General features: G+C 41.4%; 1 protein-coding gene and 1 pseudogene across 2 annotated transcripts in view; one reads left to right on the top strand and one right to left on the bottom strand.

Annotated features, from left to right (window-relative positions):
* The window catches only part of bap1 (BRCA1 associated deubiquitinase 1), a 68,480-nt gene that overhangs the window by 40,439 nt on the left and 9,296 nt on the right, over positions 1 to 18,745 (bottom strand). The window contains exons 2-4 of one of the 2 annotated variants that reach the window (XM_043708520.2): positions 6,691 to 6,720; positions 6,475 to 6,529; positions 195 to 327 (exon numbers count right to left, since the gene is read on the bottom strand). In XM_043708520.2, the coding sequence (XP_043564455.2) occupies positions 195 to 327; positions 6,475 to 6,529; positions 6,691 to 6,720 (218 nt within the window). Of the gene's footprint in view, positions 1 to 194; positions 328 to 4,861; positions 5,083 to 6,474; positions 6,530 to 6,690; positions 6,721 to 18,745 lie in introns of those variants that run through there. The other variant, XM_043708521.2, reaches the window with a different exon arrangement.
* Positions 15,264 to 18,176, top strand: LOC148147986 (uncharacterized; annotated as a pseudogene).

Here is an 18,745-nt window from a genome sequence, read left to right on the forward strand (position 1 = left end):
AAATAAAATGGGGAGAAATAGTTGCAAAGGGGAAATTAGCAGGATGAAAGGGAAAGATCAATGGAAGTGTGACTAAATCGATCAGTTTTAGAGAGAGAACATGTGCCAAAATGGAATTTTTTGTGCTATATGATTCTGTAGTGCAGACTGTCGCGTCACCTAGTACATACACCATTGGAAATATCAGAGCTTACCTGGTGGGCAAAGAACATGTCATTAACAATTTCTTCATCGATTACTGACGTCTCATCCACCAGGGGTGTCACCTTGCGTCGTGATCTACGCTCTTCAATCCATTTAAACAGGAAGATAAATCCGTACACTGGGCTGAACATAGCAGGATAGGAGCATTGTGAGGTAGCACATTTGGTATTATATCAACAATTACATATATATCCTAACACAGAAAAATATTTTGAAAAGCATTATGGAAGTACATTCAGACAAACCTGGTCCCTAGCCACAAAATGATAAACTGGAAAATGCAACCAATAACTCATATGAAAAATAAGAGGCCCAAAGGAGTTGAAAGAGATGGACAGGCAGAGAATTAAAAGCGTTAAAGACAGAATTTTATAGTTCAGGATCCAGAGGCTGAAGGCATAGCTGCTGAACTGGGAGAAAGGAAGGGGAAAATTTATTGAGATGTGTTGTAGTGCTATTAAGTGCTATGAAGAGATTTTAATATTAAGTTAAGAATTTTATATTGGGGCTGTTGAGAGCCTGTGTGCAAGACAACATCTTGAATGGTCAGAATGTGGTGCAATTTAAAATACAGATGGCATAGTTTTGGGAAACTTTGCAGGATGGTCAGACAGCAAAGGTGCATTGGAATAATTGAGTCTGAGACAGCAGATAAATATTAAAGGAGCATATAGTATTTCATCACCAAGTGATTTGTTTGCACATTGCCTACATGTGCAATGCAACAAAGCACAGGGTAGAATCATCACACAAATTGATATTCAACATCTACATTGAGCTCCTCCTATTGGAGCTGTGCTGTAATGCATTATAACTGAAGGTTCTCTTTGTTCTGTAATGACTTTATTATGGTTCAGCAGCCTGCATGTGAAATTATCAAATATCCAGTTTTCAAATGCTGTAATTGCAAATTCCAAGTAACTTTACCAGACCAAAGATGATGGGAGAGCACCAATAAGGTTGACAGACTCATGTGACTTGGATCAAATGACAAACCAGAACTGAATACCTCGGGTGGCATCTTGAGCCCTGCAGTTGGCAGTGATCAGGGAATCCCAAACAAAGGAATCTTGTTGACTCTAATAAGAGTGGAATTCTTTATTAAACGCTTTATGTCGAGCTTCGCTCTCACCACTGACAGCAACTAAATAAGCAGATGCTAAGCTCATCTCTGACTTGAGTGAAATGAACGTGGAATATGAAGGCGCCTACACTTGGCAGTCCAAGTTGTCACTTGTTTTATTAAGTGTATCGGTATTGAAATGCCCAGGGGTAAGCAAATCACATCACATGTATGACAATACAGCTTTATATTTTGTTACATATAGTTCAGTAGCATAGTGGTTATTGTTACTGAACCAAAAATCCCTGGAGAAAGCACTTGTTACATCGATTCATCATGGCAGCTTGAAAATTTGAAATCACAAGAAAACAGAAAAAATTGGTGCGAAAAATAATTATGAAGCTGTCAGATTGTTATGGAAACCCAAATGGTTCAGTGAAACCTATCAGGAATGAAACATGCAGCCCTTACTCGTCTGCAACAAATACAGACATGCAACTTATTAACATCAACTGCTATCTGCAATCCTTGCTCCTCACGATTTTATAAACCTCTATAAGGTCACCCCTCGTCCTCTGACATTGTCGGGAACAAAGACCCAGCATATTCAGCCTTGCGATATAGTTCAAACCCTCCAGCCTCAGCAACATCCTTATATATCTTTTTTGCACCCTCTCAAGTTAAACAACATTCTTCCTATAAAAGGGAGACCAGAATTGTATGCAGTATTCTAAAAGTGGCCTCACCAATGTCCTGTACAGGCACATCATGATGTCCCAACTCCATAGGCAATGTTCTGACCAATGAAGGCAAGTGTGCCAAATGTCTTCTTCACCACCTTGTCTACCTGCGACTCCACTGTCAAGAAACTATGCAACTGCACCTCTGGGTCTCTTTGTTCAGCAACACTCCCCAGGGCCGACCATTAACTGCGTAAGTCCTGTCCTGTCTAGATTACCAAATGCAACATCTCACATTTATCTAAATTAACCTCTATCTGCGACTCCTCGGCCGATTTGCCCATCCCATCTGATCAAAGCCCCATTATACTCCGAGATAATCTTCTTCACTGTCCACTACACCAACCATTTGTGTCATATACAAACTTACTAACCATGCCCTTAATATTCACATTCGAATTATTTATACAAGTGATGAAAAGCAGTGAACCAGAACCAATCTTGTGGCACATCAATGGTCACAGGCCTCCAGTTCAAAATACAACCCTCTACCAGTACCCTCTGTCACCTACTTTTAAGCCAATTTTGTGTCCAATTGGCTAGCTTCTTTGGATCACGTGATCTAACCTTACTAACCAATGGACTATGCGGAACCTTGTCAAATTAAACCTGCTTTCCTGTTCTTTTCTCATGGCCATCAAGCTTTTAGCCTAACACCCTTTGGAAATGACTACTGAAAGCATATTTCTGATCACAATATTTCATTGTATTAAAAAGGTTTTCTTGCATCATCTCATTCTTTTGGTAACAATCTTTAATCTGTGCCCTTCCACTATTGAAAGCAGAGTCAATAATGAGAAACTATTAAAACTATTCATGTTGACGAACACTTCTGTCAAATTTATTCCGAGCTATCTCACCGAAGGAGAAAAAGTTCCGTTTCTCACATGTCTCCAGGTATCTGCAGACTGTCGTCCCATCATCATTCTAGTATTTCCTCTACACTCTCGAAAGCTTTGACATCCTTCAGAAAGTGAGGTGGCCAGAATTGAGCACAATATCCAACTAAGGTCTAATCTATGATTTGTAAAAGTTTGGCATGATCATTGTAAAGGTGGGCGACACGGTGGCACAGTGGTTAGCACTGCTGCCTCACAGCGCCAGAGACCCGGGTTCAATTCCTGCCTCAGGCAACTGAATGTATGGAGTTTACACATTCTCCCCGTGTCTGCGTGGGTTTCCTCCGGGTTCTCCGGTTTCCTCCCACAGTCCAAAAATGTGCAGCTTAGGTGAATTGGCCACGCAAAATTGCCCGTAGTGTTAGGTGCAGGGGTAAATGTAGGGGAATGGGTCTGGGTGGGTGCACTTCGGCGGGTCGGTGTGGCCTTGTTGGGCCAAAGGGCCTGTTCCCACACTAAGTAATCTAATCTAATCTAATTTCAATTTTGTACTCTGTAGCTTTATTTCTAAAAGTCAAAAACCTTTTTTTTTTAAACATCGCATTCTCAACTTATCGCAAAAAATTCAAACATAATGTAGGAGGAAGAGAAATAGGCCATTCAATCCTTTAAACCTGCTCGGCCTATTAATAAAATCATCTTTGATCAGATTCTAAACCTTGAGTCCATGTTCCTGCCGAGGCCCGATAACCTGTCATTCACTTGCTTACCCGCACTTGATCTTAAAAGATATTTAAAAACCCTGCTTCCAACACTTTTTCAGGAAAACTGCCAAAGACCCTCGTTTGTACTCTAACTGTTCCTCCCAAAAGTGACATCTTTCCTTTGACATTTCTCCTCTCTACCCAAGCTGTATCCAAATCCTGGCTTCCTGAACTCAGCTCATCCCTCTCAATTGTGTTAATACAACCTTTAACTAGAAGGGCCACCCTTCCATCTTTCCTTGCTTTCTGCCCTTCCTAAATGTCCTGTCCCTTTTAATGTTCACATTATCCTGCAGCAATCTCTTTGTAGTGGGTACTGGATCGCTCTCATTCATTTCTATTTGCAGCTGTTCTCCCTGCACTCCATTTCAAATGTTGCACTCCGTGCTGAATAAATGTTGCCCTCGCATCACATTTTATTAAAGGCACAGTTATGCAACTATGACTAGAATAACAGATTTCAAATGATCCACCTGATGAGCAGAATCTGTTCACTGTGCCAGTATACTTGATGACAAAAAACTGCACACTGAGTAACTAATTCTTCCTGGCAACACTGTTGTGTCAATCCACTTGGCAAGAAATACACCACCTATCATGCAAACCTTCCTCATGCTCTCACAGGATGAAGAACATACAAGAAGCACCTTTTACAGCATATCCCTCCGTCACTCTCACAAGATATTATCAAGGAAAGGGAAACCATGAGCCAGGCTGGTGAAACCCTGTGTAAAAGCTACAGACTGGAAAGGTTCTAGTGGTCTCTACTCAACCTCACGAAGCGCAGCTCCTTAAATCCAAGCGGTACTCAATCACTCAAGTCAAACAGAAGATTATTTTCTGAAACATTAGCTGGCACACTGGCTCAGGTCAGATGGACTTCACACTGGGAGAATGCAGCTATTGTATGTGATCTCTCTGGCAGGTCCTAACTCAAGTCTCACATGTGAGATTAGATTAGATTAGATTACTTACAGTGTGGAAACAGGCCCTTCGGCCCAACAAGTCCACACCGACCCGCCGAAGCGCAACCCACCCATTCCCCTACATGTACCCCTTACCTAACACTACGGGCAATTTAGCATGGCCAATTCACCTGACCTGCACATCTTTGGACTGTGGGAGGAAACCGGAGCAGATTCTTGAACCACTTACGTGCAAGAGGATTAGAGGTAGTTTCCCAGTGCCTTCCTCATAGATTTAAAAATCTATCTTTGGTGTACTTTCAACCAAGGCTAAAGGATCACTCACCAATCCTTTACAACACAAACATTTCCAGAGCCAGATTATACGAACTGGAGTCCAAACTTCATGGCCCTTCTGACTTCTAGGTGAGAATATCACTGAAGTCAATGGTCACTCTATCCAGTCCCAGGTCTCCAGCTGGATGTCACTCATCGTGATTGTTTGGAGTGGGCTTCAAAACCTTTGCCTTCTCACCCAAGGGACACCTCTTCATTGTCAAATATTCAGCGGCTATTCAATAAGGCCACCACCTTAGGTGAAGCACGAATTCAGGATTACAATTCAGTGAGCTTTTATGCACCATCCTGCTTGTTTACAACTCAACAGCAATTTCTAAAGGGTAAAAACAAGGACTGCAGATGATGGAAACCAGAGTCTAGATTAGAGTGGTGCTGGAAAAGCACAGCAGCTCAGGCAGCATCCAAGGAGCAGGAAAATCGACGTTTTGGGCAAAAGCAGGCACCCTGCCTCTATTCTTGATGAAGGGCTTTTGCTGCCTGACCTGCTTTGCTTTTCCAGCACCACTCTAATCTAGACAGCAATTTCTAAAGGTAGACCGAGTCTCTAAAGATCCGCAGTTTCTTTATTTACTCGCCTGTGCATGGGTTAGCGCAATCAATGCCTAATCACGGTATTGTAACTATGACTAGAATGATAGATTCCAGATGGCCCACCTGATGGACAGAATCTGTTCACTGTGCCAGTATACCTGGCAAACAGGAAACTGCACACTGAGTAACTAATTCCTCCTGACATTTGGCAAGAAATACACTACCTATCTTGGAAAGCTTCCTCGTGCTCTCACGGGATGAAGAACTTGCAGGGATCACCTTTTATAGCCTGTCCCTCTGTCACTCTCACAAGATATTACCAAGGAAAGATATTATCCAGCCTGGTGAAAACCGAGCCAGTGTAAAAACTATAGCTTGCAAAGGTTCTGGAGGTCTCTACTAAACCTTTGAAGCTCAGCTTCTTAAATCCCAGCAGTACTCAATCTCTCAACCTGCAAGATAGCCAACAAATTCTTGCTATCTCCGAATACAGAAAATACCACCCTACTGCAGCAGCGCATACATACATTGGAGCTACCATTCACTAGGATTATGATACGCACATAACAACCTGGGACAAAGTTACAGGGATCAGAAGCTACCCAGTTTGATTTCCAGTGTGAGCTACCTCAGTTAATGTGATGAAATAAAGCACGACAATTAGTATCAGCTAGAAAGGATGAAAAATAATCAGCCAGTGGTCCCGTTCCTCTTCACTAATGTTTGCTGAACAGTACATGTGCCAAGGAAGGAACAGTATCAGTTTGGTTGTAATACCCTCTCAGTCCAATAGTCTCAGGACACGCCAAGATCCAAGTGCCTGCAAGAGGAATGGCCCCCTGGGTAATGAGCAAGTGACATCTACTGAACAGCACTACAGCAAGTAAAACAACCAGTTTGGACACGTTAATGCATACCACCATGGCAGATAGGCCTTGGACCCACATCCTTTGATAGGGACAGTACAATAAGAGCCCTACTAGTACTTTGTGTTAACACCTTGAACAAAAGAAGAAAGCAGGAAGTAAAGGGGGAAAAGAATAGCAAGAAGAAATTAAAAGGACATACCCCTGAACTTTACAATGTAGGTCATAGATCTCCTCCACTTGAACACCTTTTACACCTGATGTGAGAAAATAGAGAAGCCAATGCCAATTAGCTTGAATCAAATTCCTGATGAATGGCACAGTGCAGCAAAGAAATTTTAGCACAGGTTTTGAGAACACTCCAGTAACACAATTCGCCAAGTTCCTGAACTATGCTGCATTGTAAGCAGGTACTTACCAAAATCTTCTACCAGCAGGGTGAAGAGCCCTGAAAGAGAAAACAAAACCATACATAAACATGAACACTTCAAACATTCAGCAATAAAAATGGTGAACAGCAGCAACATTTTGACAAATAGCTACTGAACATACGTGTACAGCAGATTATTATTACATACCAGGCAATACTTATGAGCTTAGCCCACTTTGAACTGTGCAAAATGGTCAGCATTATAAATCCAGACTCAATCCTTTCAAATGTGGCTAAGTCTGGATCCTAACAGCATTAAAAGAAAACACTTGCAGATACAGGTTTATCACTGGCAGAGAATGATGGCAGCAAAACAAGTAGATGAACTAAAAGTTCTAGATGATGAAGCAGCTTGACAATAACGCGGGTTAATAATAAAGATCACAGGTAATGACATTACAGGAGGATGGCATTCAGCTGATCATGATTGCATGGATTCTTACGTGAGTCAGTCATTAAGCAACTAAAACACTTTCAACAACCCTCATTTTCTGAGTTTCCAATGCTAAGGAGCAACATTTTCTATTCTCACCCATCAGAAATATTATGAAAGCAGGTGCAAATGAATACTCAGCAGGGAGGTTGGCAGGAGAAGCATCGCTAAAATTATTTTCTGGTAATCTAAGGATCAGAACGTAAGTACATACTGCTTCAGGCTGAATTGCTTTTAATACTTTATTTACACCTAAAACATTCCAGATTTTAGCGTGTTACATCAAGTTTACAATCTCCAACTCATCAAAGCAGGTGGTTTAGTCTGAGCACCAAACCAGTTCAACCGATCAATCAAGTTCCAAAATTTCCTTGCTTTCCCTTTCGATAAAACGTTGTTCTGTAATTCCGTGGTTTCCAACACAGAGATTGTGATTGACTGTCAATTGCAGAGTCTCTGACAGTAGATCACTGCCCAACAACATTCACTTGCCCTGTATGTATTGATCACCATGCCGCTGCTTGAGCTCCACTTCTGCACGCTACGTGGCTGGAGACAAGCCTTAACAGGCTTTATAAATTATTGCACCCTGTTGCTGTTTGGTCCAAATACCAGTGATAGAAGCAGGAGTGATAGAAGCCATTTGGACCAGATGGACTATCATTGTGGGTAGTACAAATGGATGAACAAATATATACGAGGAATTGATGTGGGAAGGTCATATGTTACAGTTCTAGTTATTCACCCATCACGACCATGCAATTTCTCTATACGAGCAGCTCAGCTCGTTCTCTGTGGTCCTGCAGTTTTTTTTCTTCAGCTGCTTATCGAGGAAGTCCATGTGGAGAATGCTGCTGTGCCCCACATCCAATATCTGAACAACGCAAGCTGACCAGGGGTTCCAGAAACAAATCACGACCACAGAATTGACCTTCCGTGCCTCCACACTTGAAAGCTGCCAGTTGCATTCTGGACAGTCCAGAGGTGTAGATGCAGGGGCAGAGTGACGTCACAAACAACACGGTGAAGCAATGAGTGGTGAACCTGGGCCGTCTAAAAATAAACTAAAAATGTGCAACGTACATACTCAATGGGAAAATTAATTTCAGTTCAGAACTGTGAAAGAGAACAGCATTTGTCCCATGTCATGAAAATATATTGATCAGTCCAAAGGGGAATTTGGAATGACACCATTCAACAACGCACAGTAATTTGAAGGATAGTTTTCCTTTGAACAGCATGCTTCAGACAAAAAGTTGAAAAACGTTGATGGTGCTGATGCTGTTTTGAAAGCTCAGTTATAGATTTTTTTTTTAAACCAGCGGGATAAAGCAAGCCCTATACCGAATGTCGTTTTCTGTTTGTTATTTTCTGGCACAAAACAATAATTCATTCTCGGCAAAGATGGCGAAGTAAGTAATGAAACAACGACTACAGCCACTGACTCTTTATTCAGAACTTTAGGAATGAATAAGAAATATTAACGGCAATCCAGAGTATGTCACTTGGTGCTTCCACTGTAGCAAGATGAGTGAAATCTTTGTCTGAAGACATCCTTCAGCAACTACAGCAGGTCCTGAAGAACTGTGAATGTTTCTCGATACAGTTGTCCGAATCAACTGACATGACTGACACAGCCCAGCTCATTAATTTTGTGCACAGGGATTTAAGGACATAGACTGGAAAAACTGGGACTTTTTTTTCACTGGAACATTGGAGGTTAAGGGGGTGACCTTATTGAGGTTTATAAAATTATGACGGACATAAATAAGGTGAATGACAAGGGTCTTTTCCCTAGGGTGGGGGAATTCTAAACCAGGGGACATACTTTTAAGGTGAAAGGAGAAAGATTTAAAAAGGACATGAAGGACAACTTTGTTTTTTTTACACAGTGCGTGGAATGAACTGCCAGAGAAAGTGATTACTGAGGGTACAGTTACAACATTTAAAAAGCATTTGGATAAGTTCATAAATAGGAAAGGTTTGGAGGCCAAGCACTGGCAAGTGGTACTGGTTTAAGTTGGGAACATGATCGGGGAGGACTGGTTGGACTAAAGAGTCCGTATGACTCTTTAATTAAAGAGGATCTTCTCACACTTTTCGCCCTTGAGGGAGGGAATAAGGGATGAGGATATCTAAAACAAATTCAAAAGGTACATGCTTGAGAAAAGCATTCCAATCAAGAAGTTGGCTTTTATCATGATTGGCGGTGCACCAGCCATGCTTAGTGTAACCACAGGCTTTTGTTGCTTTTTGTGGAAATGATCCCTGATTTCCCCCTCTTCTGTCAAATACCACTACAGAATCCACCAGTAAGCATCCGAGAGTAAAGTTAAATGGACTTCATATGTAATGAAACTTGCAGTAAATTCAATTTGAGCAAGAGTCTTTCAGCACCACTTTTTGAAATAATTAATCGATAAACCCAATGCTGGACATGATGAATTAACCCTCCAGGCTGAGTTAAGTTGAGAAGAGGTCCTGCAAAGATTTTTGCATCTGATGCCCAAAATTATCATTTTCTTGAATTAATCAATGAAGTGTGGAGTGAGCTGTCAATGTGAGATTGCTTCACCTCAGGGTCCTTTCAGATGTAACATTAAAACAGAACGAGCTGAACTGTGAACTGAAGGGAAACGTTGCACATATGATAAGTGCTGTGAATGCATTCAGTTTGAAACTGGGTCTGTGATCCTCCCATTTAAAAAAAAAATAAACATTGTGACACTTCCTGAGCAAGGAGATAATGTTAGAAAATAATCATTGAGATTAAAAAAATGCTTCCAACCAGAAAACTTCAGTGCACACCTGAGGAAGGTAGCAGAGGAACTCAACAGGAGACTTCAGGAATTAAATGTGATAGAACAAATTGCCGTGTTTGTCTCAAATCTATTCCTTCAAGTACATATTGGTGGTTTGGCTACCAAATCCCATCGGGTGCTTGATTTACAGAACAGTGGAGTGAAATGAAATCAGATCAAGAGACAGTGATTTTTGAAGACTCACAAATATAGAAAAATACCCATTCACATGATCATTGCTTTTAAAGTGAAAGCTTTGGCTCCACATACCTGCGAGACAGTCTTCTCTCAAATGAAGATGATCAAGTCAGACATGTTGCGGCTATACAGGACATTAGTTAGGCAACGTTTGGAATACTGTGTACAATTCTGGTCTCCCAGTTATAGGAAAGACGTTGTGAAACTTGAAAGGGTTGAAAAAAGATGTACAAAAGTGTTGGCAGAGTTGGAGGGTTTCAGGTATATGGAGAGGCTGAATAGGCTGGGGTTATTTTCCCTGGAGTGTCAGAGGCTGAGGTGTGACCTTATAGAGGTTTATAAAATCATTGATAGGTGAATGGCCAAGATCCTTTCCTCAGGATGAGGGATCCCAAAACTAAATCCATAGGTTTAAGGTGAGGGGGAGAGATTTAAATGGGATCGAAGGGACAACTTTTTCCACACAGAGGGCAGTGCATGTGTGGAATGAGCTGCCAGAGGAAGTGGTGGAGGCTAGTACAACATTTAAAAGGCATCTGGATGGGTATATGAATGGGAAGGGTTTAGAGGGATATGGGCCAAGTGCTGACAAATGGGACTAGATTTATTTAGGATATCGGCACAGATGAGTTGGACCAATAGGTCTGCTCCCGTGCTGTTTGACTCCATGACCAATTAACATAACTGCCTCACAGAAACCCATTTGATTGCAAATGACTAGCATCTCAAACTATAATCCACACTTCACGGCACTGGCAGCTCATGTGCAGTCACAGGGTCTTACACACAGAGACTTGGTGGGTGGAGGACAAATGAATAATAGGCTTGGTTTTCAATTATATGTTTATGCTATGTTACCTTTAGAGTAGAACCTGGATTATATTTAAATTCAAATAGTGATCTTGTGCTGAAATGGTTGGAGACCAATCATATAATTTGACTGGTGTTACCTGCATCCTATTTAAATAGCATTGCTAAAGTAAAGTCATTCTAGACCTTCACTGCTAAGTATTTAAACTAAGATATTTAAAATGTCCACAGCCCCAATTTTAAGTTCTATTCTTATTGATAGCACATTTGTCAAATTTTGCAGTACCTCTCACCTGATGGGAGATCATCAATGGGCATCATGAGGGTGGCTAAGGCTCTCCTTTCTGATACTATCAAAGTATTGTTGGGTTTGGTTTTAATTAGCTGAAAATGGGTTGTTGGAAAAGCACAGCAGGTCAGGCAGCATCCAAGGAGCAGGAGAATCGATGTTTCGGGCATGAGCCCTTCTTCAGGAATTCTTCTTCAAGCCCTTCTTCGGCTCATGCCCGAGAAACGTCGATTCTCCTGCTCCTTGGATGCTGCCTGACCTGCTGCGCTTTTCCAGCAACCCATTTTCAGCTCTGATCTCCAGCATCTGCAGTCCTCACTTTCTCCTTTGCTTTTAATTAAACTCAACATAACTTCATTACAAAAAGTCTCACTGTGAAATAGAAAGCCCCTGTAATATCATTCAGGCTGCAAACACAGTAGCCCAGTTTCCATAGTTTTCTTGTTGTATTGTATGCATCTTTGGGTTTGTGGTTTATGAAACATTTCTCATACAACTTTTATGCTTTGAATTCTGTTCCTAGACGTATTTTGGCCTTTATTTCAGCGTCTAACCTATTCAAGCTATGAGGGCTACTTGCACTTTATTTGTCAATTCAGATTACCAGAAGGACTTTCGTTTTCAGATGAACGAGTCATGAATCCATGATTAGAAGCTGCACTGTGCTTTCTTACTTTCCACTCTTTCACCCCATTCTGCCAGTCCACGGACCTCACTCCTCGGCTGTCATCCTCCATATCGAACCAGTTACATGGCCTGCTCTTCAATAATATCTCCAATATCCCAAATTAAATAATCTCCTCTGAGACTTCATTCTTTGTTTAAAGTCCATATACCTGCATGCAAAGTACTCAAATGTGCAGAAAAAAGTTGTAACTAATTGTAGAACTTATAACAGAATGAATACACAACACAGAAGCCAATTTAAGTATTTTGCCCATAGACTAATTACAATAGGCTATACGCTCCAATGTTTGGCGCACTGACCTGTACACCGCAGAAGCCAGGCGCCAACTCATGAACACCTTCTCCACCTTGGGGCATTCACCTGATTGGCACTGCTGCCTCACAGCGCTAGGGTCCCCGGTTCGATTCCAGCCTCAAGCGACTGTGTGGAGTTTGCACATTCTCCCTGTGTCTGCGTGGGTTTCCTCCGGGTGCTCCGGTTTCCTCCCACAGTTCAAAGTTGTGCAGATCAGGTGAACCGGCCATGCTAAATTGCCCACAGTTTTAGGTGGATTAGTCGGGGGTAAATATCGGCGAGGGGAATGGATCTGGGTGGATTACTCTTTGGAGGGTCAGTGTGACTTGTTGGACCGAAGTGCCTGTTTCCATACTGTAGAGAATCTAATTTAATCTACTGCCCCCTCGACCACAACCTCACCTCCCATCCACAAACCATTGTCTCCCAGACCATCCACAACCTCATTACCTCAAGGGTATCTCCCACCCAGAGCCTCCAACCTCAGTCCCAGAACCCCACACTGCCCGGTTCTACCTCTTATCCAAAATTCAAAAACCTGACTGCCCTGGTCGACCCATCATTTCCACCTGCTCCTGCCCCAACAAACTTATCTCCTCATACCTTGACACTGTCCTGTCCTCCATAGTCCAGCAGCTCCCCACGTGCACCCCCCTCGTCCTCTATGACTTTCGTTAACCCGGCTTCCAACGCCTCGTCTTCACCATGGACATCCAGCCCCTGTACACATCCATCCGTCATGGCGAAAGCCTCCAAGCCCTCCGGTTCTTCCTCTCCCACCAACCCAATCAGTACCCTTCCACCGACACACATTCGATTTGGCTGAACTAGTCTACACCCTCAACAATTTCTCCTTCGAATCCTCCCATTTCCTTCAGACCAAAATGGTAGCGCCACGGGCACCCACATGGGCCCCAGCTATGCCTGCCCCTTTGTCATAGGGCAAAAAATGAAGACCTTAATTGTGTGTTGATGGAATGGATTCAACAACGAAGAAGTGAACGCATGCCACTGACTGGTTTGTTGGTCATGAATCGAGGTAGAAAATATCATAAAGAATTGAACATTAAAGGCAAATGTCAATATTCAGAAGGTTGGCTGCAGAAATCGGCCGAAGAAGCATAATGTTGTAAAACAGCTGAAACTCTGTGGTGAAAAGGTTTCTGCTGATCATGAAGGGGCTAAAAATTATATTGACGAATTTGCCAAGATAATATCTGAACAATGCTTTAGTCCTGAACTAATTTACAATGCTGATGAAACAGCTCTGTACTGGCGCTATGTCCCAAGAAAAACATTGACAGCGGCTGATGAGAGAGCACCAACAGGTCTTAAGGATATGAAGGACAGGTTAACTATTCTTGGGTGTGCTAATGCTGCAGGCACACACAAGGTGAAACTTGCAGTGATTGGGAAAAGCAAACATCTGAGATGTCTGAAAGATGTACACAATTTACTGGTGTATTATTATGCAAACAAGAAAGCATGGGTAACCCGAGAAATGTTTTCGACTGATTCAGTGACCACTTTGTACCAGTGGCATGAGCTCATTGCAGGCAAGCTGGACTGGAAGAAAACTATAACATTTTATTGCTCCTGGACAATTGCTCCACACATCCCCCTGCCGAATTCCTTGCAAAAAGTAATGTTTTCAGCATTTACTCGCCCCCTAACGTGACATCTGTATTACAGCCTTGTGACCAAGGAATTTTGCACTCCATGAAGACCAAGTATAAAGACGATTTTTTAAACTGTATGCTTGCTGCAGTCAACATAGAGGTAGGAATCCAAGACTTCCTGAAAGAGTTTAGTGTTAAGGATGCCATTGACGCAGTTGCTAATGCTTGGAATGATGTTGATAAATCAACATTAACAAATACTTGGTGCAGACTCTGGCCTATAATGGCGTGTCATGTAAATGAATGCACGGACTTTAAAGGCTTTCATGTCACTGAAGAGAAAACGATGATAGCAAACCTTGTAAGTTACGAACAAAGTTTATCGGACAAAAGTGTAAATAAATTACACGAAGCTGACATTGATGAAATGCTGAACATTGACAATGATGCATCTGTCGTGCGTTCTTTGAGTGATGGGAAAATTGCTAAAATGGTTTTAAATACAGATAAGTGTGAGGATAGCCGATGATGACGACTTAGTGAACACAGTTGAAAAAGTCCCTATAGGCGATATGGTGAAAATGTGTGATCAGTTAATTGCCGGCCTTGAACAATGTTCATTTATTAGCAAGAAAGAGATTATGGCAATTTACTCAAAGAGATTGCATAGACAGAAATAAGACAAATGACACTTGAAGAAGTCTTTAGAAATGCCGTCAGCCATAATGCTGAAGCTGTGTTTGTTTAAATTTTACCAAATTTTCTTGGAATTTTTTTCTGAAAATCAAATGTCACTGAGTATTTATGGTCTGTGTATTTCATTTATCAGTACATTGCTCTATAAATAAACTGTGGTAGTATTTCTAGTCTTTATTTATCCCATTTAGTGTGAGTATTCATATGTTTTTGCTGCAGTATTGATGTTTGATTACAGGGTGCTGCATTTGTTCCGAAATCCAAAAAATTCCGAATTCCAAAAAACAGCCGGTCCCGTGATTTCGGATAAAGGATTGTCTACCTGTACTATCTTATGCTTTATCACATGGAAATTAAATAAAAACGTGTGGTTATGCTTCAGTTTACAAGGCATTGGTGAGACCACATCTGGAGTATTATATATGGTATTAGTCGCCTTATTTCAGGAAGAATGTCAATGAGTCGGATGCAGCTTGGAGAAGGTTCACCAAAATAAAATAAAAACAGGAGGCTTGTCTTGTGAGGAAAGGTTGGGACTACAGTGGAGTTTAGAAAAGTAAGAGACGGCTTGACTGAAACATATAAAATCCTGAAGAGTCTTGACACAGTAGATATGGACAGGATGATTCCTCTTATGGTCATTGTTTAAAAATAAGGGATTGCCATTTCAGAGACGAGGTGAATTTATTTCTCCCTCAGAGAGTCCAGAGTCTTTGGAACTCTGCCTGAAAAGATGGAGGAAGCAGAGTCCTTGAACACTATTAAGAAAATGGTGATTAGATTCTTGCAAGGTAAGTGGTAAAAGGATATCAGAGGGGACAGGAATGCAGATTTGAGGCTACAAATGTTCTTATCAAAAGGCAGAGTAGGCTTAAGGGGCTGAATGGACTACTCCTGCTCCTAATTCCTATGCTCTTGCTTAAATGTTAAAATAAACTTTGCTGGTCTATAACATGGCTGCTACTGATCTCCTAATGCAGGGTGACCACACTTCTAGTTTCAACCGGCAGTAACTTGGACCAGACTTATAGCTTTTCCTTGGAAGGTTTCATCCTTGCATTATGTGGACCTCCCAGTCTACAAACACTGATAAACCAGCAGATAATATGTATTCCAGTTGTTCTGAACAAAGGAGAGCTTTTGAAACTTATCATACCTGAGATGGTGCTAACGGCTTACTACTGACTCCATATCTGGGACACAGAAATGCCTAATCAAGTCACAATTTGCATCCCCTGGATTTGAATAAATGAATAAACTATACTTCCTTTGCAAAACATTTAAAAACTGAATTTCATAACAGAGATCTTGGCAAACACACCACAGCCCATTTTGAAAGGTAAAATAAATAAGAAAAATCAAAAACTCTTCTACTTACAGACAGGAGGAGAGATTGATAAAATGATTAAATTCACCTCACCCTCTTGTTTGTAGCACTTGTCTAACACACTGATAGATTAATCAGGTTTTGTGAGCATACAATAATGTTTGAATATATAAACTGAATATACATTGATTTTCTAAAAGATTTTGCCTTATTGTGCTCGGTCATGTTTTCATTTGTGACCTTTCTATAAGGTTTACTCAACGCCTAGGTACTTCACTAGAAACTACATTAATATTTATAATAAAAGGCCACGTTCAGCTATTTTACCGGACTTACAACTCTCTTTGATGATCTCAATTGTGTTACCATCAAATGCTCTATAAACAATACTTGCACTGCCTTGAGAGTTGTGTTGTTTCTCATTACTTAATAAATCAAGATAACATTTTAATCAGTCTGGTCTACATAAGCCTTGACAAGGCTGATGCACAGCCAAATGAACATTCAGCACAGGAGTAAAATTCTTAATGACCAGTGTAACCAGTTTCATCATTATCTTCAACATCTTCCTCAGATTACACTGCATCATGGATCATTTCAAGGACTCTGCCTCTTCACTCTGGACAGTTTGCTGCATAATGTATCAACTCAGTGCATCCCTGTAGCATCTCTGAAAGGGTTTTAAGGCATTCCTGGAATTCAATCCTCTAATTTAGTGAAACCACAATGAGTGATAACCCAAAACTTTGACTATGATAAAGTTGCAAGCCATTCCCTCAAGCAGAATAGGAAAACCATTGATAAACTGAAATTCCAGACTGGTAAATCATGATGAGCTGAGATTTGTGCATGCTTGTCATCTGATCACATCAACCAATCGAGTGGAGTTAGGCTATTCTAGATCCCAAATCAAAGACAAGCCATCATTTGACATTAAGGCCTCCCTGTGAAAAAATGTTTATGTGCAAGTATGTCCTACCTGAGAGAAAGTGCTGTCGACGAGAGACAAAGTGAAGTTTGTCAACAATTATGAGGCAGAAGGTTAACACGCTTGGAACAGTGTGACATGCAGGCATTCTTTCCAGCAAGGAAGGATGAGAATGGCTGCTATGCCAATGTTGAAGAAGCTCCCTTAATATGGTTAAAGGCAGCTCAAATACAGAATGTTCTGATCTCTGGTACACTCATGCATGAAAGGGGAATTGCCCTGGCAAACAGGCTGGGCCAGCAATGGACAGCTAGACCAATTCAAAACATGGCATTGCTTTATCTTCCACGTGATAAGTCATTACAGGACAGTAGAGTGGCAGCACTGGTAGATGACAGATCACACTAGTATAATCACTTCTTGGATAAGTGAGCATCAGGAGACATTTTTAATGTAATTAAACTGGGCTGTTCTGAGTTTTACCCAATTACTCTTTAATACTTAAAAAGTAAAATGTGCCATGTTTAAAAGTTAAGCAAGGACCGTGTCACTGTTATAGTCTGTGCCAACACGAATGGCACCAAAAAGCTGCTGCTTCTAGTGACAGGAAAGTCCAAGAAACTTTGTGAATTTTGGGGTACTCCCCATATAGCATGAGGCTAAGAAAAGTCTCTGAATGGCATCCTCCATTTTGATGTGTGGATCAAGAAAGTGGTCAAAATATGTCAATGGAAGAACAGGGAGGTTATCATAATTACAGACAACTGCCCTGCGCATCCTACCATCACCGGCCTCAAACTAATGCCCTTGCCTCTGAACATCATGGTAAAGCTCCAACCGCCAATGGATTGGGGGTGATTAGGAACCTGAAAGCCAATACTGATGGTAGCTGATCTCTCAGATTATTAGCAGCATTTATAACAAGCAAGAGTACAACCAAACTCTTCTAGAGGCCACATTCACGTGAAATGTGTTGAAGGAATCCACAACTGGCAACTGTGATGGTTTTATCAAATCTATGTAACTGCAAAAGGGTGCTGAGGATGAAATGGGACAGGGTGAAGCTTAACCAACCTGATGATGGCGTTCTTATCTCTGACTTGTAGGAGGCCAGCGTGGAAATTCCAACAGCGATAACCATGGAAAAGTAGGCTGAAGTAGATGATACCTTATTATTATGCAATGGAACTGACCGATGAGGTAATATTTTCTGCAGGGAGCCTGCAGATTCCAACGACTACTCATCCACTCTGTTTCCACAGTGGAAGCCTCAAAAGTACTAGTGCTTTGCGATTTTGCACAACAGCACAAAAACAGAAAACACGGCTGACTGCACCAACAATATGGCAGACAGTATCACACTGGTCCAAAGCCAGCACACTGATTCCTGAGTTTTTCTGGATCTAACTCAACATTTTTACTGCCTTCTACTGAAAGTCAGGCCATTGTAAGGTGCTAAGAAATTAAAAAGTAAAGATAGTTTTCATATATTTATTGCGTCATTATGGTTTCTATTGTTTTTTTGACGGAGGCATGTTTGTAGGCAAATCGTCTAACATAGGGGCTTCCTTGGCTGTTGCAAAACTTCGCAAAACAAGAATGTTTGGGCACAATTCGAATTATCATCATTTCACCCTATTTCTGTTGCAGTTCTGTCTTCTGCAGTAACAGATCTACCACAGACAATTTCTATTCTTTCTGTCATTAGTACTCCCATTGTATTGGTGTCTGCATTCAGCCTCTGGATCATTTCAAAATCTAGCAATCATCAAGTCCCCTCTGCTTTGTGTCTTCATGAAATGTGCCACTTGCACAAAGAAGGTTGAGGCAAATAATTCTTCAACAGGAATTTCTTCATGGCACCAGATATCTGATCAAACACCGTCTGCCTCTCAGAGAAGTGAACACAACTTGAACCAGAGGCCTGTGCATCAGACACCTTAGCATCTGAAACCCTAGT

The sequence above is a fragment of the Chiloscyllium plagiosum genome, unplaced genomic scaffold (genome assembly GCF_037043375.1).
Source record: "Chiloscyllium plagiosum isolate Xiang-an unplaced genomic scaffold, Cpla_swu_hap1 HiC_scaffold_14, whole genome shotgun sequence".
Lineage (NCBI taxonomy): Eukaryota > Metazoa > Chordata > Chondrichthyes > Orectolobiformes > Hemiscylliidae > Chiloscyllium > Chiloscyllium plagiosum.